Genomic DNA, 26,631 nt, shown 5'->3' with positions numbered 1-26,631 from the left:
TGATAATGATATTCGGGGAAACATCATGGCCGTATAATGTTGCTTATCTAAATCATATTTTGTAAAAAAAAAAAATTTTTTTTTTCTTTCGCAGTATGCATCTATAAATTTCTGTGAGTTACTTTGTGTGTACTGCTGTCTCTCTCACACACTCACTCAGGCTGTGCAAGCCTCATCTGGCACGACATAAATACATTATCAGTCGCCGTTTAAACTGAATGCATTTAAAATCATTCTCACGTGAAACGACGTGTTTACACGTGACTGTGAGTGTGCACGTGGCTGTGACGTCATTGCCTGCGCCGCTGGCAATAAAAGGATTGGCTCGGAATTGGAAAGAAGTGAGACTGACCGGCCAGTCACCGATCCGGGCCGGTCATGCGAAAAATCTGCCAATTCCGATCACTGGCCGGTCAATCGGTGCATCTCTACTAATAATATAATTAAATAGAAATCTGAGTTCAAGTTTTTGTTAATACCTTTAAGACCTGGGAATCCTCTGTCACCTCCGTCACCCTTAGGACCGATCACTCCTTGCTCACCCTTTGTACCTGGAATGACACAGAGGTACTCAATCTCTATTGAGCATTGTTTTTTTTATAAATATTCATGACACTCAAAAAAGCACACCGAAATGCACTGTAATATTCTGTCAAGGCATACAATTTGATTTTGGGTCTTACCAGGGAAACCAGGAACACCCTGTGGTCCCATCTCACCCTTTGGTCCATTATAGCCAGGCAATCCAGGCTCACCCTACAGAGCACAACTGTATTAAACGATCCCCTATCAATTTTAAAGGCTCAATTTTTATTTTTGAAGATGAAGCCTTAACAAACTCACAGGAGTACCGGTGAAACCTTTGTCTCCTTTATACCCTTGAGAGCCTCGTTGGCCAGGGAAGCCCACATCTCCCTTTTCTCCTTTAGCTCCAGCACTACCAGATATGCCAGGTGGGCCTGGATCACCAGAGGCACCTGTGGTAAAAATGTGATGTGGGTGTAAGATGACGCAGGCCACATTCAGCAGATTACATCTGTCAGTCTTGTTTTAGAGTATTAAATACAGTTCAATACAGTTCACACACAGTTCTTTGGCTAACAGGAGTGACAACTGCATTTTATTACCATAATGACACCTTTAAACTGATAGACTACTAATAAGAGAAATATTCTGTAACAGAATGTCCTGTATGGTGAGGTGTTAAGGCCGGGACACACCAAGCCGACGGCGAGCGACAGTCGGGCTAGTTTGTTTGGTGTGTTCCATTCGTCGGCTCTTGTCGGGCTCATGTCGGCGGCAGTTTGCCCGATTCAACATGTTGAATCGGTGTCAGGGCCGTCGGCGAGAGTGAGAACTCTGATTGGATGTTTAGTTTAGCAAACGAGTCAGTGCCTGAGAATTAAAGTGAAAGTGACGAAAACGAGCACGTAAATGAAGGCGGTACAGACAGTGTTGCCAATTTAGCAATTTTGCTAAATTTAGCAACTTTTCAGACTACCCTAGCAGCTTTTTCTTCCAAAAGCACCTAGCAACAAATTTAGATATTTTTCAAATTTATTTGGCAACATTTAGCAACTCAACTCAAACGATAAAAAGGCACACATTTACCATTTAAATTACAAAAAAAAAAGAGAAAAGCAAAGATGCCTAGCAGTACACACATCACGTGAATTAAGTTAGCTGCTATTTGCAATTGTTTAATTTAATAACAATAATAATAATAATAATAATAATAATTGAATAATTGTTTATTTAAGATACACTTAGGTTAGTAGCTTGAACCTGCGATTGTTGATCAGTTAGTAGTACACTGTAAGTAAAATTATCTAGAAAAATGTAAAAGGTACTAGTAATTTTCCAGGACATTATCCGTTGTAACCCTGTAACCCGAAAACACAAAATACACTGCGTGATTAAATATGCAGTTAAAAACCTGTGGAAAAATTAATACGGAAATTTCCTCCATATTAACATAGTAGATTGTGCCCTTTTTTTTTAACAGGCTTTTCTTAGAGTGTATCATACTTACTACTAATACACTGCTTAAAAGTATAATTGTTCAGAATGTGTAGTTTTACTTGTTTACTAGCTAATAAAGAAGCTTAAATGTTTGTTCAATGTATATAAAAATATTTATATTTTAATATTATATTATGCATTTATATTATTTTACGAACAAATCTAAATGAACATATATAAAATATATTTTTTGCTGAGATTTGATGTAGTGACAATTTTGCGTGGTGATTATGTAATGATGTCATCGCGCAGAAACATCACAACGTAATTTAGCAACTTTTAACAACAAATAGACCTTCCTTTAGCAACTTCCCCTGAAAATTAGTTGGCAACACTGGGTACAGAAAGAGGGCTGTTTAAATGTTACGTGATCTTTCCCAATCATTCTAATACGCGAATGTTTTCATAACATCATGAGTCACTTAAAATGATTATAGTTATCAACGTTACTGATATTCAAAATGGTAAGCAAGCTCTGCTTTGTTTACTTTTCATATATCTGCTTTTATCTAGTATATCTTTGTTTCGGTTTCTCCTTTTGAATGACGAATATATACTATTGATAGCTGCTGATATAGACAGTTAATTCATCTCACGCAGGCGCAGAACGCACGTGTTAGTTTGCTGTCAGCTGTAGTCTGTGGGGTGTGTTTGAGTGCAGCTTTTTGGTCCGACGCTGCTGACGCGAGGCGACAACACCATCAGCTTTCGTCGCCGCTAGTTCTTTGAAGTCGGCTTGGTGTGTCCCGGCCTTTAAGGATTCACCTTTTTCTCCTGGCTGTCCCTGAGCTCCCCGGTCCCCTTTAGGCCCATCCATGGCTGCTCCTGGAAGTCCTCTCTCTCCAGGCCGCCCTTGGTCGCCTGGGAATCCAGCCAGACCCTTCTCACCTTTGGTTCCAGGAATACCTGAACTCCCGGGAATGCCAGGAAGACCAGGGTTGCCTTTGTCACCTGTGTGGAGATGAGGAGAAGTATTCATTTAATTTAGTTACTTTCCACTAAAATATCCTTAGATTATACATTGAAAATAATTAACTAAAAATCGATTCATTTTAAGTAGACCTCAGACCCCACAACCTAATTATTGGGGATATGTGATTCTGACCTTTGCTGCCAGGTTCTCCACGGCTTCCTTGCAAACCTGTACCAGGTATACCTGAAGAAGATAAATAATTGTTTGTCTTAGATCACTGTGCGCATGCACAAATTTGCATACATGTTTTCACAAACAAATCATGATTCATCAGTTACTTGTGTACTTGAATGTATTCAACATTAAACCAAACCTATGCAAAAATTACTTATTCTGGTCTTCTAAACATAAAATGAAGTTTTATACAAAGTTATCTCATTCTAAATATACACACGTGGTCAGAATTGTTGGTACCCTTGGTAAAAATGATCAAAGAAGGCTCTGGAAATAAACCTGCATTATTAATCCTGTTGATCTTTTATTTTAAAAAATCAAAAAAAAAAAAAAAAATCTAACCTTTCATTGAACTAAAACAATTGAAAATGGGGGAAACTCTCATACATGCTGAACACAATTATTGGTACCCCTAGAAATTCTTATGAGTAAAATATCTCTGAAGTATATCCCCATTCATATTTACAATTTTGAGCACTCCAGGGTGATTATGAACATGAAATTATCCAGCCATGGCTTCCTGTTTCACAGAAATATAAATAGGAGGGAAAACAAAGTCCAAATTCCCTTAATCATCCATCACAATGAGAAAAACCAAAGAATATATTTCTGATGTGCCACAAAAGATAATTGAGCTTCACAAATTAGTGAAGTGGCTTTAAGAAAAGAGATAGAGCAGTGAAAACTCCCATTTGCACCATCAGGGCAATAATTTTCAAATTTAATTTTAAGAATTTCCACTCAACAGAAAATGTTATGAAACTGCCTTGAAGAGGACGTGTGTCTATATCGTCCTAATGCACGGTGAAAAGGAGAGTTTCAGTGGCTAAAGATTCTCCAAGGACCACAGCTGGAGAATTGCAGAAAATAGTTGAGTCTCGAGGTCAGAAAACCTTTAAAAAAAAATTATCAAACAGCCCCTACATCACCACATGTTGTTCGGGAGGGTTTCAAGAAACATTCTCCTCACTCATCCAAAAACAAACTCCAGCCTATTCAGCTTTATGAGACAGGACTGGAACTTCAAATTATACTTTATGCTTGATATTATGCTTGATAACTCATATCATATTTAATGAAAAACATTAGTTCTCACATTAATTGATATACTGTTCTAGCCTGTATGCATGCATGAGGTAATGTGGATTTTTGTATATTCCTTTAATAATTCAAGTAGTCTTACATGCACAAAATAATGCTTTTTTGAATCATGTACCATAAGCATAGCTTTATCCACAATAGATAGTAAAGACCTTGTTTTTTTGTGAACAAAAAAACATCATGATTATGCGTAATAAATCATAAATCATGATAATGTACTCGCCTTAGTTAATGTATTAATTAAGGTGTTGTTCATCCATGAAGTCATGAATGAAAGACTTTGAATTCATGTTAGTTCCTGATAATTCATGAGATATTAATACATGAAGTAGTGCATGATTCACATATTAATTTATGCATGAATTCATAGTAATTCATGTACCCTTACCGTAAAGTGTTACCGAAATCTTATAATGGGCCATGTTTGGATCTTCCAACTGTACAATAATCCAAACACAAACCTCAAAAACAACACAAAAATGGGTCACTGAGCACAAACCGAAGCTTCTACTGTGGCCATTCCAGTCCTCTGACCTGAACCCTATAGAAAATGAGTGGGGTGAACTGAAGAGAAGAAGCACCAACATGGAGCTGGGAATCTGAAGGGTCTGGAGTGATTCTGGATGAAGAAATGGTCTCTGATCTCTTGTCAGGTGTTCTCTAACCTCATCAGGCATAATAGGAGAAAATTTAGAGCTGTTAAACTGGCAAATGGAGGTTTCAAAAAGAATTGAATAAAAGGGTACCGTTAATTGTGGCCAATGTGTATAAGAGAAAAACATTCATTTCATAATGATAATCACCCCCCCAATGAAAGGTTAGATTTTTGTGAAATGTTAATTTGTGAATTAACATTGCAGATTTATTTTCACAGCCTTCTTTGATCATATTTACTAAGGGTACCAACAATTCTGACCACGTGTGTACATAAAAGTGTAGCAAAATAAAGATAATCTTATAATCTAAGGTGTTTACATTAGTTTTGAGAATGGCACACTTGACATTGATCGAGGATCTTGCAGCACACACTCTCAGGGTAGCGCATCCTTAGAGACTGTCATACATTTGCTTTGATAGGTTGTGCGGAAAGCCCTATTATGGATGTGGTTTGGGGTTGTTTTAAGCAAATAACTAACCTTTACATTCAAAAGAGGAACAAAAGTCACATGGTTCTCTGATTTAGAATACTCTAAATTCATTAACATTAGAACAAAGTTAAGAACTAATTCTTGTGTGCACGTTGTGCATATAAAAACAAATCATCTATGCAGTTATTACTGATTTAGATATCCACTGTCCCTAAAAGAGTCTTTTAAGAGCCCAAGATATGTGCATTTCTCTAAAGCATGTTAAATTAACAGCATTTCCATTTTTGAGCTACCTTTCACTTTTAGAGCTATACATAATCTTACCAGGTTCTCCTCTCTCTCCTACAAATCCAGGAATGCCATCTAACCCTGGCTTGCCTTTCTCCCCAGGCTGACCTGGTGGACCCTGTAGACCAGGTTCACCTAATCAGAAAAAAAAAAAAAATCATTAGGATTTTCACCAATAAATGGTATACACGTTTTCACAGACAAATCATGATACATCAGCTACAGTATTTGTGTACTTATAAATGTATTCACATTTTATGAGATGTAGGAAGAACTGAAACCAAACCTATGCAAAAATTACTTATTCTTATACAAAAAAAATTACTTATTTTCACCACTAAATGTATGTGGCCCATTTGAAGCTTGCTTTAAATGAACTTCATGCACACTTGTTTTGTTTTTTCTCAGAAGGATTCTAATGTACAGAAACTTTTTAAATGTGTCTAGTGACCTTGCAGAAAAATCCAGCATAAACCAACATGGATTCCAAGCTGGTCCAGGCTGGTTTATGCTGGTTAGTGTTGGTATAGTGCTGGCCCAGACTGGTTTATGCTGGTATAGTGCTGGTCCAGGCTGGTTTATGTTAGTATAGTTCTGGTCTAGCTGGTGGACCAGCATATTCATTCTGTTCTCAACCAAAATGGAGCTGGTGATGCTGGTTCACCAGCATTGTCTTGCATGGTTAAATGTCAGTAGGCCAGCTGTCTGTATACAAGCAATGTTTTGGGGACAAACATTGTTTTTGCTTGCATATTTCTCTATTCACACATTAATGATGCAAAGGAAAACAATATAATGTAAAAACATATGATTTCTTGAATTATATGATAACTTCTTTTTAATTATATGATAATATGTGACCCTGGACCACAAACCAGTTATAAGTGTCATTTTTTTCAAAATTGAGATGTATACATCATCTGAAAGCTGAATAAATAAGCTTGTTAGGATTTGTTAGGATAGGACAATATTTGGCTGAGATACAACTATTTGAAAATCTGGAATCTGAGGGTGCAAACAAATCAAAATATTGAGAAAATTGCCTTTAAAGTTGTCCAAATTAAGTTCTTAGCAATGCATATTACTAATCAAAAATTAAGTTTTGATATACAGGTGCATCTCAATAAATTAGAATTTTGTGGAAAAGTTCATTTATTTCAGTAATTCAACTCAAATTGTGAAACTTGTGTATTAAATAAATGCAATGCACACAGACTGTTTAGTAAGAGTTTAAGTCTTTGGTTCTTTTAATTGTGATGATTTTGCCTCACATTTAACTCACCAGACCTGAACCCCATAGAGAATCTATGGGGAAATGTCAAGAGGAAAATGGGAAACAAGAGACCAAAAAATGCAGATGAGCTGAAGGCCACTGTCAAAGAAACCTGGGCTTCCATACCACCTCAGCAGTGCCACAAACTGATCACCTCCATGCCATGCCGAACTGAGGCAGTAATTAAAGCAAAAGGAGCCCCTACCAAGTATTGAGTACATATACAGTAAATGAACTTACTTTCCAGAAGGCCAACAATTCACTAAAAATGTTTTTTTTTTTATTGGTCTTATGAAGTATTCTAATTTGTTGAGATAGTGAATTGGTGGGTTTTTGTTAAATATGAGCCAGAATCATCACAATTAAAAGAACCAAATACTTAAACTACTTCAGTCTGTGTGCATTGAATTTATTTAATACACGAGTTTCACAATTTGAGTTGAATTACTGAAATAAATTAAAACTTTTCCACAACATTCTAATTTATTGAGATGCACCTGTATTTACAGTAGGAAATTTACAAAATATCTTAATGGAACATGATCTTTACTTAATGTCGTAATGATTTTTGGCATAAAAGAAAAATCAATCATTTTGACCCATACAATGTATTTTTGGCTATTGCTACAAATATATCCCAGCGACTTAAGACTGATTTTGTGGTCCAGGGGGTGTATTACAGAAAATTTCTTATCTTAGGTCTTAACTTAAGATATGATACGTTAAATTAGGATTTTTCACAAATTCGTATTACAGAAGCAAATCTTAACTTGATTTGGGATTCTTATCCTATCTTACAAAATAGTATCTTATCTCTAGTTAGGAAATCTTAAATGGCATAATCAAGCTCGACAATCCACTCTCAGGTCTGTTACCAAGCAATCAACACTGCTGATGAGGTAAACAAAATAATAGAAGCTACCTCACTGTGAAAATCGCCTTTTGCAAAAAACCGTAAGGCATTAGTCACTTGCACTACAACAAATAATGCTCCGTGACACTTTTGTTGGTCTCTATAATGCTGGTTGCAGTTCCTGTGCTAACTGTAATATGTTGTGCGGCAGTCTGTAACTACTTATAAGTGTTTTGTCATCAAAATATAACCAAGAGTCTTTCTACCATTAAACATCTTTGTTCTTCATTTTCAACTATTAATAAATGTAATACCATTGTCGGACAGCACAGTTGTAAGCGTTTTTTCCGTTGGTTTTCAAATAATTTTGAAGTTAGGACAGCTGAGGGGTTGTCCTAAAGTTGAGACAGTTTTTAGGGTTTTTTGTCAAGTTAGGAGGTTTCTGTAATACCCCTTTCCTATCTGTAGTTAAGATAGGATAACACACTTAGGAAATGCTGTTCTGTAATAGCTTTTGTCCTAAATGTGGTCCTAACTGAAATTACCATGGTTACCAAACAGATAAGATAAGATCTTAAAGTTAGGATCTTTCTGTAATATGCCCCCAGGGTTACATATGATAATTGATGTCTTGATAATGATCATTTCTTTGGTAACACTTTATTTTGATGGGTCCACAACATACAACATACTGAGTATGAGAAACTTTGCAAGTATGTCAACTTATTCTACTAACCCTAAACCAACCCTACTGAGAGTTAGTAGACATGTAGAACTGAACATTTTAATATAATGAAAGTTCAAAACTGAAAGTGGTTGTTTTTAAAGACTTTCATACTTGGGAAGTCACATACTGTATGTCCAAATCCAGCTGTCAGTCAAAAGGGCAAAAAGGGCACATAGTAAAAGGTATGTCAGTGCAGTCAGGTCCATGAAATATTGTTATATGTTAAATAGTGATAGCGTGCACTTTCAACCAGGGGCGGACTTAGCGATTTGGGGGCCCTAAGCAAATTCCAGGTATGGGGCCCCCATACAATAACTATGTGTCCTTTTATGCTTAACCCCTATTTTGCTCGCTCGCTCTAGTTTTTAGTTTATTTATCCCTTCACAACCAGTTATTAGTTAACTTGCTGCTGTTCTAAAGCCAAATTAGGATACATTATTATTTTTTTTTTTGGATCACAAAAGGAAGACATAAAGACATAATAAATAAATAAAAGAAAAATGCCTGCACTTTCCATTTAATAAATTGTAAAAAATGTCAACCTTTTTACAAACATAAAATTCCCATGCAACTCATTCCATATTCCAAGTGTTTATAACCCTTATTTTGCTTATCTCGCTCTAGTTTATAGTTTATTTGTACCGTCACAACCAGTAATTTGTCAACCTGATGCTGTTGGCTAAAGCCAAATTTGGCTGACATTATCCAAAAAAAAAAAAAAATGCACTTGTCCATTTAATAAATTGTAAACCTTTCCAATCTTTTTACAAACATAAAATTATCCCAGGCAACTCATTATATATTCCAAGTGTTCTGAAGGCATACTGTAGGCTTTGCCGAGAAACAAATCGAAAATGAAACCTATTATTAAGAGAAAATCTCCAGTCATTGCATTCGTGCATTTATACGAGTACGTGGCAGTTAGCGCCGGTGCGCCTAGGAGAAGCATACAAGAGTCATTTTGAAACATCAAGATAAATAAAATTGTGACTTGAAACACAATACTTTCTTTACTGAGGTGAATATCTCTGTTCTGAGACAGTCAGACAGCCTAGAATGCGCGCAAAGAGCGCTCCCTCATAATCACTATAGCTGTCTCTCACTTCAGTTCATTGCGATCCCACAACGTTCCGTTAATAAGCTCTACACTGCACAATGAATCTCTTATTTACATCGTATCTACACTTTGTTATAATGAGATGATCCCCGACCTTGCAGAACTCAGCACTTGACAAAAACTCTTCATTTTGATCGGTAAGTGGATTCTAACTTAAACACTGCGTTCAAGAAATCAGCGCACATGTTTGTGTTTATGAGTTGTTCAAGGCTGCAAATATGTTTTGCCAATATCAGATGGGGCCCCCTGATTCCCCTGGGGGCCCTAAGCGGCCGCTTACCTCACTTATTGGTTAAGTCCGCCCCTGCTTTCAACATTTGCTGAAACTGAGTTAATTCAAACAAAGTCAATGGCCAAGTGCCCAACTAAAGGGAACTCTAATCACCATAATGGTAAAAGACCTCAGCAACCTTTATATATGTACCATAAGAAAGGAATAAAGCCAAACTGGGTTGTAATAAGTGAATATGGTCATTCTGTTTTTGGAGTTAGTTGAGGTTAATCATCCTATGGTGAGATTTTTATTTCATCTAAGTCTGTGTGGCTGTAAGTCAGCTGTAGTTGTTGTGTTTCTGCTCACCTCTTCACTTTTTTCTGCTCTTGCTGTTCCTCTTATCCTCAGTGATTCTGATTGTTAACTGCAGGTGTCATCACTAATGTTCAGTCATCACTTGTAGAGTAAACCTACTCTATTTCACTAACTACAACACTGCCTCAGTGCCCCATTTTCTTCTCTATAGATCAGGACCATATGAAAACTGAGCAGTATTTGTTTAACACTGGGGATTTTGCAGTGTAAACATGTAACCAGCAACATGTGTTTATCTTTATTAAATAATTTATTAAAAATAATTGGAAAAATTGTTATTTAACTAACAAACACACACTAAGAAACGTGTTATGTAACACATACACAAGTTTTGTTGTGGTCTTGCTGGGATCATACCAGCACCCAAAAGACAGCAAATGCTGGTCCACCAGCACACCAGCATCCCAAGCTAGTCCTAGCATGCAAAACACCATGCTGGTCCACCAGCACACCTGCTTACCGTGCTGTGGACTAGCAAACCAGCAACCAGCATCCCATGTTGGTCCCAGCATGCAAAACATACCTTATTATGGTAACCAGGCCCGGGGAGCAAAAGGGGGCATTGCCCCCTCAGAAAGAATTAGTGCACCCTCAGTTTTCTTAACAAACATATTTATTTAAACCGTTAATGGATAATTAATTGGAGGAACATGGGCGCACCATCTGCAGAGCACATAAAGTTGTGTTCGATTTGAGCAGATCAATCAGCATCTGATTTGAAGCAGTACAGCCCATAAAAGTTACCGCAAAAGCGCTTTGCGAGCAGACGCGGGTTACTGTCATCGCAGTTTCTCCAGCGCGGCTGGCTGCACGAGCTCTGATGAATCCCCCGCCCCCCGTGATTGGTGCCCCCCGTACAAATTGAAATCCCTCCCCCACCCTCCACCCCCCGTCTGAGGTACCCTGGCGCCGGCCCTAATGGTAACCAATGCTGGATTTTTTAAGAAGGGGACATTAAATGGGTGCCTTAAACAAATCTTAAGGATAATTTTAGTTTGACTTACCTGGACGTCCTTGAAACCCAGGTTCTCCTGGAGACCCCGGTAACCCACTGACACCTTTCTCACCTGGTTTCCCTGGACTGCCTGCTCAGAAAATAAAATGATTGGTATTATAATAAAATATCATATTATTCTCCCAATGTGTTAATAGCACTGGCTGGTAAACAAGAGTATTTCAATGTCATTTGGATTAGTCATTATAATCATCTTGCCTGGGTAACCAATCAATCCTGTGTCTCCTTTAAGTCCTTGAGTTCCAGGAGTTCCTGGGATGCCCATTGTACCCTTCTGTCCCTTCTGTCCAGATTCACCAGGGAAACCAGGGGCACCAATATTTCCCTGTAAGTATGAGATATAAGCTACGTTAACACTGTCAGTTTTTGTGATTGACAACTGCCTTTACTTACAGGTCCCGTTCACACAGCAACTTACAGTTGCGTTTGGAATACTGTCTGTATGAACGTGCAACGGGAGGTGAGCCCATATTCCTTACCAGTAACCATAGCGACAGTGACCAAAGTAATATCAAAGACGGCGACATCCATAAAACTGAAAATCTTATCACTTTCTGACACGACAATCCAATCGAGCCGCGAGTTCATCCGTCAAGTCTTCATTAACCAACAGCAACTTTTATATTTGGGTGGAGAGCGGAGCATTTGAGTCGTGTGCAGAAAACACAACTGTCAAGGGATGAGAAAAACTGACTGGATATAAAACTTTCAGATGACACACAAATATATGACTGACAACCATATTCTGCTGCTGTGTGAACATAGCCATAAGTATAAGATGAGACCAAGGAAGACATATACTGTATTGTTAATGTGCAAATTTTTAGACTTGATATTTATACTCATACAACAACACAAACCTTCTCTCCAGGGGGACCAGGGATGCCTATTCCTGCTGCACCAGCCTCTCCTTTGTCTCCTTTGGTGCCATCAGTACCCTTAAATCCAGGGTGACCCGGTGACCCACCAACACCTTTAATACCTTTCGGCCCCATTGAACCTAAAGAACCACAAAATGTTCACTGATGAACACAAATTGTTCATAAAACGACATAAACATTATTACCATAATTTTTCACATTAAAATTACACTAAAGCTTAGTGTAACAACCATGGTTAAAAAAAGAAATCATTAAATATAACAAAACTGCTTCACTGATTAATAATATTTGAAAAATCTTAATATGAAGAGTCATGTGAACCAACAAATAGCTGTATAATACAGGAAATTATAACCAGCAGACCCGTTTTTCAAAAACATAAAACAAAAAACAAACAAAAAAACACACATGCAGAAGTGGAGAGCACTGTATTTACCTGGGTATCCCATGTCTCCTCTCGGACCTGGGTCTCCAGGTTCTCCACTTTGTCCTGGCTCCCCAGGGACTCCAGGGTCTCCTTTTTCACCTGCAGTGAAGCCGCAGTAATCAAATAATGCACTCATGATAGCATTTTGTTTGTTTGTTTTATTATTTGACAAAATGTAAAACATAATACAAAAAAGTCCAAAAAGACTAGTTCATACACATTTCAAACTGTCGAGGATAAAATACACAAAAAAGCCTTCGGCTTATTTCCATTGTGTTCCTCTGTATTAAAAAATGGACGAACAAATCATAAATGGAATGCAATCCACATCAAGTTCAGAATCTCACCACATAAACTTCAAAACATCAATGATAAAATAACCATTTTTTAACTTCCCTTCTAAAACTACTATCAACTTGTATCTCTTGGATACACCCAGGTAATTTATTCCACGCAACCGAGCTAGTAAATAAAAAAGACTTTCTTCCCATTTCACTCCTAAACCTACAAGGATAAATATCATTACTACTCGCCCTTGTAGAATGACAGTGAACCTCTCTTACAAATACATAATAATCTAACAGATACTTTGGAACCATTTTCTTTAATATCTTAAACACCATCACTAGTTTTAAAAAAGTTACCATTTTTTAGACCTTTAAAAAACAAATTTTCCTATAATGTTCATCTCGCAAATGCATCAGTGGGTGTACTTTCAAAATAACCCTACACAACTTATTTTGAGCAGTCTGCAATTTATTTTTTAATTTCTTTGAAATGCCGCTATACCAAAAAACTGCAGCATAATCAAAGTGTGACTGCACTAATGCACCAGCCAACATTTTTACTTTTTTTTTAAAGTTTCAGTATCTAAAAAAGCCTGTCTTGCTAAAAATTTTATTCGATTACAAATTTTAGAGTGAGCTAAAGCAGCCATCTTTTCTTCTGTCAAATTACTGTCCAGAACACAACCCAAATATTTTACTTCTCGTTTAGGTGTAATAATTTGCTCTCCAACCTTTACCTCTAATCCAAAACTTTTTTCAATTTAGCAGCCGAGCCAAATAATATAACTTCAGTTTTCCCCAAATGTAAAGACAGTTTATTATGGCAAAACCACTTGGAGACCCCTTGAATCTCTCTACTTAATTCTATTTCAATATCTTCCTTCCTCTCATGAGACACAATTATTGCTGCATCATCTGCATATAATAAAAGTTTATTTGAACAGGCCATTTTTAAATCATTAATATATAATATAAAAAGTAAAGGACCTAATACACTCCCTTGCGGAACCCCATATGAAATGGTCAAACAATCCGAAAACACCCCATTTAAATATACTATTTGATACCTATTTTCAAGGTAAGACTTAATCCATTTACAGGCCATATTACTGAAACCAATCGCTTTTACTTTTAAAAGCAGAATACTGTGATCAACTGTATCAAACGATTTTTGCAGATCTAACAGTACCATCCCACTTAACTTCCCTTTATCCATCTCTTTCCTTATATAATCTGTTAAATCAATTATTGAATCATGTTACTTAACAGCAACTATACTGTTAATTTGACTTCAGATTATTGCCTGGAAGCTAACCTGGCTGTCCAGGTGAACCTGGTATTCCATCTTTTCCTGGCATTCCAGGGTCTCCAGCCGTTCCAGGAAACCCCTTTTCTCCGGTAGGACCAGGATCACCTGATAGACAAGGTTAAAATATATTGACTAATAAGTTTATAGTTCACTGAATTTCAACATAAATCAGCAAAATATTTGATAACGATCAGCCACCAATGGAAGCCGACAATCCAGAGATGTCTGCTTCCTTAAAACTCCAACAAAGATTCATGTTATTATATTGCATCTGTTTAGATCATCTTCAAAACATAGGACCATTAGTTTTGGTCCTGAAACCTCTATGACAAACACCTCTCTCTCTCTGTACCTCTGTCTCCGATGTCTCCTTTGTCCCCTTTCATGTGGCCATTGAAAACATCAGTCATGTTTCCAGGTGGCCCCTGTAGACCCTGCTCTCCTCTCTCACCCTTGGGACCTGGATCACCAAACACTCCCCTGACCCCAGTCAAACCAGGGTCACCTGAAAGAGACAGAACAACATCATAAAGATTCAGCTAATGCAACTCTGAATGTGCCCCTATCAAAGTAAGAGGTAACACTTTATAATAACTGCACACTACGAATCATTAGTTAAGCATTAGTAAATAGTCAATTCATCATTTATAAAGCATTGTTCCAACATTAATAGGCATTAGTAAGCAGTTTATAAATACAGCTTTAAATGTTTTGTTCTTGAGCATATCTATAATGTTTAATAATTGTATTTTCCTACTTTATTAATGATCAAGTTATCATTTCTAAATTATTACGTTATTTACAAACCAGTTATTTAGGAGTTGTCAGTGGTTCATAAGATCATTTATAAAGTGTAAGTAAATGATTAATAAAATATTTAAATGTACATTTATAAATCTTATTATGTAGACACATGATAATAGTTGCTCAGTGTGTTAATAAATGCTTTATTAACTCATATTCCTTCTGTAATTCATAATTAAGTCAGGTAGTTATAAAACATTTAGTAGTTGCCAGCCATCTATTTTTGTGAGCTCAACTAAAGTGAGGACTATTTATACCTTATAAAGCATTTACAAAGCAGATTTAAGGACTAATTTATCTCCCAAACAGAAAGGTTAAACAAACACAACACAGAGGGATACAGAACACAGACATATTTTTTTTCAAGGTGCAAAAAATGAAACTGTACAACTGTACACTTGATAAAAAATGAAAACTAAACATCTGCAATTTCATAGAAAAAAAAATGAGTGTACAGTTGTACAGTTTAATTTGTTTGCATCTTGAAATAAATATTTCTGAGTTCTGTATCCCTCTGTGTTGTGTTTATTTTTCTGTTAGGAAGATAACTGAGCCTTTAAATCTCCTTTGAAATAGATATGCTTATAAATCAAGAACAAGGAATTTAAAGCTGTATTTATAAACTGCTTACTAATGACAATTAATGTTGGGACAATGCATTATAAAGGATGAACTGACTATTTACTAATGCTTACCTAATGATTCATATTGTGCATCAGTTATTATAAAGTGTTACCAAGTAAGATAACAGTCTTATCAGATCTTATTTAGTGCAAATAATAAGAATTGTTTTAAATGTGTGTTCTATTACCTTTTGGTCCTAGCTCTCCAGGGTTTCCAACAGGACCTAAAGGTCCAGGTAGTCCTGACATTCCCATGATTCCAATTTCTCCTTTTGTACCTGAAAAAAAGCCCATCAAAATATGAATCAGCTTAAGGTATACAAGCACGTGCAAGGAAAACTCCAGGAATAATGGGTGCTCACCACGTTCACCAGGGAAGCCATCTCTTCCTGGAGGTCCTTGTTCCCCTGGCAAACCCTTAGATCCTGGTACACCTGGGACACCAGGGCTACCCCTGTCTCCTGGAGGGCCAGGCATGTCTAAACCAGGAAGGCCTTGATAACCTTTCTCACCCTTTATACCGATCCCACCTAGGACATCACCAAGGCTTGTTACAAAGGCGTGTGCGTATACTGTACATCTTTGTGGGTGCTAATCAATAGAAAAACTCACCAAGGGGTCCAGGGCCTCCAGGTGGCCCCATTAGTCCAGGTGGTCCAGGTTCTCCAAGCCCTGGAGAACCTGGTGGCCCCATTGCACCACGAGCTCCAGGTGGTCCAGGATTACCTGCAAATCCAAAATGAATTTAATGTTATTACACCCACTGAACCCATCTCCTTTCATTTCATGCAAACCATTTCTCCAACACTCTCTTCCAGTTTGAGGTGAAAACACATGAGGCATTGAAATAATTTTCTGACACCTTCCTTAAAGGAATAGATCTTCCTCTCTGAACTGACCCTCATAGAAACTGCACCTCATTGGTTAAATACTACCTCACAGACAAATCTATAAAAAACAACACACTGTTCTGCCTGCCTTTCAAGACCCCACAATCAGTGTGAGGAACTCTGCATGCCTTGCCAGTCTGAAAACAATAGCATTATCTAAGTCATCCAGAAACCTGAGGAAAGGCATGGATCATGTCACATATGTTGGTTAGGTATGTTTTGAAGCATGACAGCTGGTTTGAGCTGTTTTAAGCTGGTCCTTAGTTGGTCATGAGCTGGTTTAAGCTGGTCCTGAGCAGGTTAATGGCCATGGCCAGCTTAAACCAGCTCATGACCAACTAAGGACCAGCTTAAACCAGCTGCCATGCTTCAAAACAAACCTAACCATATGCTGGTTTTTTCAACAGGGGTACTGTGCAGTACATAGTTCCCTATTGATACTTCACTCGTACTGCATGAGAGACAAATGAGAGCAGACCACATTTTAGGCCGTGTGTTCCTCCCTGCAAACGTTACAGAAGTCTCTGCTGGGGATACACACACAGTCTGTGTGTGGTCTACTTGGGAGCAGAGCATGCAGAATCAGCTCTCGAGGGAGCTAACTGACCGCTTTGTGAGCGTTTGTCAGTTCGTATGCTTGCTCTCGGAGGGCTCTCTTTGAGGAGGGAGCCTTCACCAGCATTCCTCGCAGTGCCGGCCCCGCTTTCGCCGAGGCGGAGCAGCGGCTGCGCTCGTGGGAATCGCACATGGATCAGGTGGAGGGAATGAAGACGGGCGTGCCCCTATCTTCTTCCTTTCCCATTAGATCAAGCGCCCGCTCTCTGGGATCAGAATCCCGGCCCGCGGTTTCTTCCCCCCGGAGAGAGGGCTCGACGCTCCGCCTGTCTTCCTCCGAGGAGGTGGACTTGAAGGACATCGATGAGCTGTGTAAAGCAGTTGCGCAAGCATTATTTGCACAAGAATATTATGAATGAGAATATCGTTATAGCAGCATTCCTGCACAGCTACGGAGTTCGCACCATCGGCTCTAGAAGGAAAAGGGGCTAATCTCGTGGTTCCGGTCTCGCCGCTGCTGAGACACGGTGGCGACTGAGATCGTGGGGATCGCACATGGATCTGGTGGATGGGTTCGTCCCCTATCTCCACCTGCTTTCCCCAGATCAAGCGCTCTCGCTCGGGGCTGGTTCTTCCCCCTTTTGAGCTCACTGTTGCAGCAGCGTTGCCTAGGTGACGCGTGCATTGCGGTCATTCTCGGTTCATTAGATGAATCTTTTCATATCAGACTGTGTTTACTTGTCTGGTAGTTTGGCTACATTTAATTTTTGAGGAATTAAATGATGTATTTCATCTAACTGGGAGAAGTTAGATATATATTTATACACATATATGTGTTTATAGGAGCCTCTTAGCAATTTCTCGAGTGAGAGCACAATGTTTTACCTCTCTTCCTCCGAGAAGGTTGAGGTGGTCAGCAACCGTGTTCCAGCTCCTCGTTTAGGGAGCGTCACTTCTCGTACCTTCCAATATTGGAGTCAGGGTGGCACTCCCGGACCGACGGCTTCTAGCAGAAGGCGGATCTTCGAGCCGTCATTCCCGCTGGATAGTCTTCGGCTAAAATGTCCTGCTGCCTATGGCCCAGGACTTCGGAGGGCCGGCCCCTCTGGGGAAGAGCGGTGTACATCGCATTACATGGTGCCCGTCTCTCCTCAGTGCCCTCGGGAGATCAGTCTGCCAACCCTGTCAGTGTTCCAGGGTGCAGTGGTCTCCAGCAAGTGCTTCTCTTAGTTTCTTCCGCCCGGAAACGTAGCAGAACTGAGAGGCTCGCCGCCCCTTCGGGGGTCTTTAGAGCAGCTGGTTCAGCCGTCTCCTGCCGGTCCTCTTCTTCAGGGCACCGAGCTAGCAGCTCTAAGTACACCAGAGGGCAGTCTCGAGACTGGTTCCCTTAGTAGACTACTTGGCAGCATGAAAACTACTGCCAAATGTGTCTCCATGGGTCCTGCGCACTGTAGAAGCAGTTCGGCGCTTCGTTGCCACTTTCAACGGGGTCTCTCCCACACTGTGGATCTAGAGAGTCGTTATGCTAAGGCCTCCACTCCTAGAGCCTGACCGTTTCGGTGAGTGTCGTCAGGTCTCCTCTCGCTTAGAGAGTTTTAGAGGCCTCCACTCGCCAGAGCTCCGCTGGGACAGTTATGTGAGTGGTAGGCTCTAGGTGAGTCTCCTTACAGGATGTCCAGTGTGTGGAGCGTAATAGACCTCCTCTCAATTTAGAGAGTCGGTATGCAGAGGTCTCCGCTCCGAGCTTGTGCTTTATGCTTCCTGGCCGATTACGTCACCCGTCCGTGATGTCTTGCCCATCCATTGGACAGATTACACATGTGATTCGGAGCGCAGTCCCGCTGGAATCGTTCTCATAGCGTTCTCCGATGCAGCGTCTCGTTCCCTCGAGGAACCATGGTTACATACGTAACTTGAGACGTTTTCCTGTCTCAACTCATTATATCTAATGCAGTCACACCCACGCGCCGATCGCGCTTTTCAGATTCAAACAACAAACAAGTTCATCCCGGCTACTTTTTGTTTCTGGAAGAAGATCTGCTGAGAGAAATATTTCAGAGAAATATTCCCAGAATTTCAAAATGTTTTTTTTTATTTATTTTTTTTTACACATAAACAATAAACAATATACACTATGGAAACACCAGGTACAGTATGTGATGTTCATTTATATGTTTCAACATGACACACTACCAGTCAAAAGTTTTTGAACAGTAAGATTTTTAATGTTTTTGTAAAGAATTCTCTTCTGCTCACCAAGCCTGCATTTATTTGATCCAAAATACATAAAGTTGTATTTGCTAAAGCAGCAATATTGTGAAATATTTTTACTACTCAAAAGCTTGAAGTCAGTATATATAGAAATGACAACTTTTATTTAGCACACAAGTGATGATGAAGACATTTATCATGTTACAAATGATGCTGTTCTTCTGAACTTTCTATTCATCAAAAAAAAAAAAAAAGAAAAGAAAAATTCTTATCAGCTCTTTTCAACAACAACAACAACAACAATAATAATAATAAATGTTTTTTGAGCAGCAAATCAGAATATTAGAATGATTTCTGAAGGATCATGTGACCAGAGTAATGATGCTAAAAAGTCAGCTTTGATTGTTCCTAATAAACTGTTTAACTGCACTCACAAGTGAATCTCAAGTTACAAGTTGTGATAGCTAAATATATTCTTAATAAACTACAAACAAAAAATATATACATTTATTTTGTCCTCGCATTCTTTCTTGTAACTCTTCCCTCTCAGTCACATACCTGACTAAATGGCTCATTATGGAGCTCATTATGCAGGTCTTTGTCTTCTCAGGTGTGAGTCACAGCATTATCCAGGATAGATCACGCCCTCTCGCATAGACCCTTTTTACTCAAAAAGTGACTTAGAAAATTTAAATCAATATACTGCTTTCTGTGAGCAAGTAAACAAGATGATTTTCACATTATTTTGAAGCAAAAACTCTAGACTACAAGATCCAGTTCTCACAAATCTTCTGTATATTTTTTATTTCAGTGACTTCAAAATTTAGTTTTTCACTAACCACGCATAAACGTTGCTTTCTCAAAAACACAAGCATGTACATAAATGCTGCTAACATATTATTGTAGCCCATTTTGTGCTGATTACAGTGTTATTAGATTTTAGCCATTTATATGTTTATAAGCAACTGAATAAAGCACAAATGTCAGGGCATGTCAAAATTTCTCCAGGCCCCCAAAACACTCTCGGACCCTAGAGGGTTAAGCCTGAGCCTTGACAGTGTTCCCGCTCAGCCAGACACTACCCAGACTTTTTGCCCAGTCGGAGGCAGAGCTGCTATCTCACAGATCCCTCTTCCTCAGCCATTTCAGAATCAGAATCAGAAGAGCTTTATTACCAAGTATGCTTACACACACAAGGGATCTGACTTGACGACAGGAGCTTCCAGTGCAGAAGAAAGTACAGACATAGTGCAGACATACATGATAGTGCAGACATATATAGGAATAACACAGTAAGGATGGAATACAACACTAATATAAGAAAAAAACAGAAATTAAATAATGTACTATATACAGAAGTAGAAGTATAGGAAAAAATGTAATTGTTTACATAAATGTACAGATATGTTATTAGTGTGACAGTTATGGATGAACACAGGACAGACTCAATGATAGCAGAGTAGAACTCTTTCAGCAGCTCCTGTGGCAGGTTGAATTTCCTCAGCTGGTGAAGGAAGTACAAGCTCTGCTGGGCCTTTTTAGCAATGGAGTCTATGTGAGTGTCCCACTTCAGGTCCTGAGAGATAGTGGTGCCCAGGAATCTGAATGACTCTACTGCAGCCACATTGCTGTTCATGATGGTGAGTGGGGGGACTGCTGGGGGGTTTCTCCTGAAGTCCACAATCATCTTCACAGTTTTGAGCGTGTTAAGCTCCAGGTTGTTAAGACTGCACCAGACAGCCAGCTCTTTACCCTCCTGTTTGTAAGCAGACTAGTCTCCATCCTTGATGAGGCCAATGACTGTAGTGTCGTCCACAAACTTCAGGAGCTTGACAGAGGGGTCCTTTGAAGTGCAGTCATTCGTGTAGAGGGAGAAGAGCAGTGGGGAAAGAACACAACCCTGTGCTGATTGTGATAATCTTGGATGTGAGTTTGCCCAGCCTCACTAGCTGCTGCCTGTCTGTCAGGAACCTGGTGATCCACTGACAGATGGAGGTGGGCACAGAGAGCTGTGTGCGTTTGTCTGAGAGAAGGTCAGGCACGATGGTACTGAAGGCCGAACTGAAGTCCACAAATAGGATCCTTGCATAATTCCCAGGTCTGTCGAGGTGTTGCAGGATGCAATGCAGTCTCATGTTGACTGCATCGTCCACAGACCTGTTTGCTCTGTAGGCAAACTGAAGAGGATCCAGCAAGGATCCAGTGATGTCCTTCAGGTAGGCCAAGACCAGTCGGTCAAATGACTTCATGACCACAGACGTGAAAGCGAAAGGTCTGTAATTATTAACTCCGCAATGCGATCCGCTCTGAACAGCTGGTAGCACGGCAGATGAAGCGCGTTGTAAGGGAAACAGGTCAATTTAGCTCAAAGGGAATCATTTATGATTTTATAGGGAATTTGAACAGAATCACTGTTTTACGGCGGATCACTGAGTCGGCCAGCGATTCACTGAACCGTATAACATTAACTCTGCACTGGATATTAAAATCCAAAATATAGTGAAAACACTATTAACTAGCACAGTAACAAGATTGGCAGTTTAATGCATTAACTTGTAAGCACAAAACACAAGATACTTCTCTTTTCAATATAAATAAGACTTTATTGGAAATCTAAGACATGTAAACTAATCTAACACATGAACACACGCATTCACACAAGTTGCAGAAAGAGAGAAAGTGAGGAAAGAATGAGTTTAGAAAATCAAAATGTGAAATCCCAAGTTTACAGCAATATGTGCAATTGCATAGATCTGAACAACCATCAATCACTTAATTAACCCTCGCATTGAGTTTCTCAATAAGACTAAAATGTATATTAAATGCACCAGCTCAGCAAAAATCTGGAGGTTACTTGCTTGTTGCCTTTGTGTTAAGGGATTCCCTTTTGTCATGGTCTTTGCAGAAAGGGGGTTTCCCGAAGTTGCTGATTGGCTGATAGTTCAGTGGTCCTTCGTAGTGAAGTCTTGGCAAGCCAATGGTTGGGCGTTGGCTGACGAATGGTTTCGGAATCCATTGCTAGTTGAAGTTTGAAGCGGGTGCAGTCGGAGCTGGACTTTGCGGCAAACTTAACTTTTGAACACAAACCTCAACAGAAAGAAAAGAAGCTAAAGTAAAAGAATAAGATGATGTAACGAGACTAGTTGGCTTTTCTTCTCATCGTGGTTACAGCTGGCATGTGGGCCAGAGCATGCTGGAATGGCACTCAAAGAAGGCAGAATGTGATGACAAAAAGCATGGCTAAAAGTTAGAAGAGAGGCAAAAAAGAGAGTGATTTGATGGTGTCCTGAGTTTTTAAACTCTGCTTTTGGACACATCCCAACTGGTGTGTTGACCAATTAGATATTGTCTTAGCTTGGGGTGTTGCTCTGTTTCTCCTCCCAATACATAAATCAGTTATCTGGTCAGTCACATTGTCCGAACTTTCCCGCTCTTGGAGAGTATAAATTTGGACAGGATTTCTATAACCAGAATATGATACATTTGACAAAGAACTGATTGATAGAAAAGTTTAAAGCGTGAATTTTCAAACTTATACATACCAAACAAGAATATGAACCCCTAAGCTATTCAATAGTTATTAAAAAGACATATACAATAAGTGATTAAAACATGAGTCAAATGTGTGGGTTACATACCTGTACATACTGTAATATGGAGTTATGCATAGAAATGATTAGCTGCTCCTAAATCCTTTAAAGATGATTTTGGTGCATCTACACATATAAGACAGTTTCTGTGCCATTCTGTGGATGTGAGAATGTGTTCTGTGAACAAAGGAATTTCAGTCTGGTCTGTGTCTTGTGTGGGGGGAACCCACCCAACAAAGTCTCTACTAATGATTTCCCTCATGTTACGGTCATGATGTGCTGTGTCTTTGACCATCAATCTTGATTACTTGCCCCAAACTTGACAATCTCCTTCCTGAGTTGAAGGGGACACCATGTTCTGGTCCACTCGGATAGCATGACTGTGATGCCCTTCATAAATCGCCAGGGAGGACTCTCCTCGAAGCGCCTCTTCATTCTGATAGAGCGCCTCTTGGAATGGGCTGAGCTCATCTTGCATTCGCTGAGACCAACGCATGTACCAGGCAAATTGAACCATGGAGCAGACATGTTGTCATGGAGCAATGTGCCCTCAGAGGAGTGAATGCTCCATTCGTAGACGGTTCAGAAAATCTGGGAGATCTTTGGCAAGGCAGAAGTCCACCTCTTCACCTCAGAAGACAACTCTCATTGTCCAAGTTATTATTCGAAGGACATGACTGGCCCAACCTCCTTTACGCTTTTCCCCCGATCGCACTGATCCCTATGGTAATCAGGCCGATCAGGGAACAAGAGGCAGGATCTCCTCTCTCCGGCGAACAGGACAATATGGCACTTTCAGCTCGAGCTGTGGGCTCTGCACCGCTGGCCTCTTGATGGGAGCCTGCAAACCTCCCCAGGCGTGTTCTAAACACAATTTCTCAGGCTAGAGCTCTGTATTCAAGAGACATAGGCTCGTGTAGCACCGCTGCCAAGCCACTGGTCCGTTTTTAAATATACTGCACAAACCAATAGCCATGCAGTTACACTGCATTATTGAAAAAGGCAGTTTAAGAGAAAAGGGACTTTTTCCCATAGTGTCTCAGCGATGCAGTATCTCAGGGAACCGAGGTTACATTAGTAACAGAGTATGATTTCCACTCAACAACTCAAGAAGATCTGACAGTTTCTTGTCCAGGCATGTGTCACTACAAGAATGGACTACTGAAATGCTCTATTATCCTTCAAGCAAGCACGATACAACCTATGCAAAGTATTCAGAACATGACTTCAGTCTTCAGTCAGAGGCCCTTTCACAACTTTTCCCATTGCTTTAGAGCACTGTTCAACTTGTTTTCCACCCAGTTTGTCAGCTTTTCAAAGCACAGTGAAAGTTCACCAGACAGTTTGCATTATCTGCAATGACTGGATGATTTGAAAATCATCAGTCTCACCCAATGTTTGGTTGGTGTGCTTTCCTTAAAGAATTTTGTAATTGCCAATTTTTCAAGTCAAATATTTCCCAGGAGAAGATCAAACTGGCCATTGTTTAGGCTGAAATAAGACTGGAACCTAGGGTTATCTTCCTTAGTTCTTCAAATTATTTAAATTAACCAAGAGTTTCCCCAGACAGTTAATTTTTATAAAGCCACAACAAATCTTTTTCTACTTTTGGCAAGGCATCAGTAAAACCAAACCACCAGGATATTTTTCAAATGCTCAGATGTTTTCACTCTTTTGTTCACAACTTCCGAACTCAATTACAATGAAATAAATTGTCTGCTAAAGGTTCCTTAGTCAGCTCTAAAGGAAGTACTTTCAGAACATCTGGTAAATAGTCTATTCAAATGTATTATGAGAAGCCAACACAGTAAATGTACCTTTGATTCCCTGTAGTCCAGGTGGCCCAGTACGTCCCTCAGTTCCAGGAACCCCTGGCATTCCAGGATTACCCTTCTGCCCTGGAAATCCTGGCACTCCTGGCTGACCTATGGCACCTTTAGGACCAGGAAGACCCCTGCCAGGTTCACCCTATATATTATAAAGTTTAAGGACAACAAAAAAGTGATATGTCTTACCCTATTCTATACAACAATAATACATAAAAATTCTAAATGACATCCACCATCATACTTTTTGCCCAGGTGTCCCTGCACGACCATCAAAGCCATCCTGACCTGGTCGACCAGGCTCTCCTGGAATCCCAGTGGGACCTGGAATGCCAGAGTATCCTAGAAGAGGGAAAAATGGACAGTTAGAAAGATGACAGAGTCTAGATTAGATAACTGAAACATAATTTGACACCCATTTATGCAAAAGTAATTATCACTACAGTCAGCCAGAATAAAGACTAACATGTGAATTCATGTAAACCTAGATTATTTGCTATAGCTCTTCTTTGGCAGTGATCTATGTGAATCTTTGCTATATATTTTTACTATAGCTGTTTTATCAATTATGAATTTTAATAGGTTTAATAGTTAAACGTGCAGAGTATTAGTGCAGTTCACCTTTAAACAAAATTTGACACTTATAGACACTATATATGGTACTTGCCTTTTGGTCCTGGGGGCCCAGGAAGGCCGATTCCTGGCAGTCCAGGGTCACCTTTGCCTCCTGGGAATCCTGGAACTCCACGTTCACCTGGAAAACCTGTGTCACCTGAGTGATAAAGTGAAAGAGACGTCAACACAACCAGCTCTACATCAGAGCACTGAGTCCAGTTTTTGGGCAGGATGATACGTTAGCATAACCTGAATTTACCTTGAGGTCCAGGCCTGCCAGTCTCTCCATGAGGTCCTGGGGCACCCTGAGGTCCAGGTAAACTTATAATTTTACCAGCTTCACCTTTATCTCCTACAAAGATATTTGAGATTGTGATTATTTTAAAGAGCAGAACAATGACAACCAGTGAATAAGCACATTTTTAGTCTAAATCACTGACCTGGTAATCCTGGCCTTCCTGGTGCACCAGGCAAACCTGCTGAGCCTTTTTCACCAGGTTCACCTGATCGACCTATGCCTGGAAGACCTGGGGGACCTCTCTCACCTGGAGGGCCGGGAAGACCATGATCTCCATCCAGGCCACGATCACCCTTAATACCAAATCTAGCCTAATCACAGAAACATATTTATGAATCAAAACAGCAGATATTCCAAGGTTAATAAAACATTGCAGTATAGAATTTGGGATTCAGATACACTGTAAATTAGAGGTAAAAGTGGATTCAACTTTTTGTCAAGCCTGTTTTGGTGGATCTTTCAGACTTTGTACTCACAGGCTCTCCCTTTGGTCCAGGTTGCCCTGGCTGGCCGTCTTTTCCTGGGAACCCATCAACACCTGGAAATCCTCTGTCTCCAGTAGTACCAGGTAAACCCTTATCTCCTTTCAGCCCTGGAGCCACATATACATCACCAGGCGCACCCTGAGCGCCAGGGGCACCCATTAAACCTGGAGAGCCATCTTGACCCTAAGGTTCAAGGACGAGCAAAAAGAAAGGCAAAATTTATATTGACATTTCTGTAGTGGATTTTGTAGTGTTTTCATCCATATTTATAGTGGTCACCAGGGGCGCCATAACGGAGGGGAAGTTTAGGAGGATTCCAAGGGCCCGACAAGTTAGAGGGGGCCCAAACACGATTTCTACAAAGGGGGAAAGGAGTGCGAAGGGGCACGAGTCAATGTGCTCTTCATGGGATCCAGAAACCATGGTGGCGCCCCTGGTGGGTACAGTGCACTACTGATGCATTTGTATCCAGGGTGCCACAAAAAACTGACATACTAAGTAATAAATGTTTACTTAGGAGAGAAAATATACATACAGGAATTCCAGCAGACCCAGGAGGTCCTGTCACACCCTTTTCTCCTTTACTTCCTGCTTGCCCAGGATAACCTA

At 39.7% G+C, this 26,631-nt stretch overlaps 1 protein-coding gene across 1 annotated transcript in view; it reads right to left on the bottom strand.

The window, feature by feature from the left end:
* col4a1 (collagen, type IV, alpha 1) overlaps positions 1-26,631 on the bottom strand; it is a 71,470-nt gene that overhangs the window by 9,811 nt on the left and 35,028 nt on the right. The window contains exons 24-45 of the mRNA XM_058786432.1: positions 26,558-26,628; positions 26,014-26,205; positions 25,680-25,848; positions 25,499-25,591; positions 25,292-25,396; positions 24,869-24,966; positions 24,616-24,766; positions 16,165-16,278; positions 15,915-16,082; positions 15,741-15,830; positions 14,478-14,630; positions 14,132-14,230; positions 12,539-12,628; positions 12,082-12,221; positions 11,420-11,546; positions 11,211-11,291; positions 5,683-5,781; positions 3,128-3,178; positions 2,788-2,973; positions 844-977; positions 684-756; positions 480-551 (exon numbers count right to left, since the gene is read on the bottom strand). Of these exons, the coding sequence (XP_058642415.1) occupies positions 480-551; positions 684-756; positions 844-977; positions 2,788-2,973; positions 3,128-3,178; positions 5,683-5,781; positions 11,211-11,291; positions 11,420-11,546; positions 12,082-12,221; positions 12,539-12,628; positions 14,132-14,230; positions 14,478-14,630; positions 15,741-15,830; positions 15,915-16,082; positions 16,165-16,278; positions 24,616-24,766; positions 24,869-24,966; positions 25,292-25,396; positions 25,499-25,591; positions 25,680-25,848; positions 26,014-26,205; positions 26,558-26,628 (2,556 nt within the window). The remainder of the gene's footprint in view (positions 1-479; positions 552-683; positions 757-843; positions 978-2,787; positions 2,974-3,127; positions 3,179-5,682; positions 5,782-11,210; positions 11,292-11,419; positions 11,547-12,081; positions 12,222-12,538; positions 12,629-14,131; positions 14,231-14,477; positions 14,631-15,740; positions 15,831-15,914; positions 16,083-16,164; positions 16,279-24,615; positions 24,767-24,868; positions 24,967-25,291; positions 25,397-25,498; positions 25,592-25,679; positions 25,849-26,013; positions 26,206-26,557; positions 26,629-26,631) is intronic.

The sequence above is a fragment of the Onychostoma macrolepis genome, chromosome 09 (genome assembly GCF_012432095.1).
Source record: "Onychostoma macrolepis isolate SWU-2019 chromosome 09, ASM1243209v1, whole genome shotgun sequence".
In the NCBI taxonomy this organism is placed as follows: domain Eukaryota; kingdom Metazoa; phylum Chordata; class Actinopteri; order Cypriniformes; family Cyprinidae; genus Onychostoma; species Onychostoma macrolepis.
This window is presented reverse-complemented; position numbering and strand designations above follow the sequence as displayed.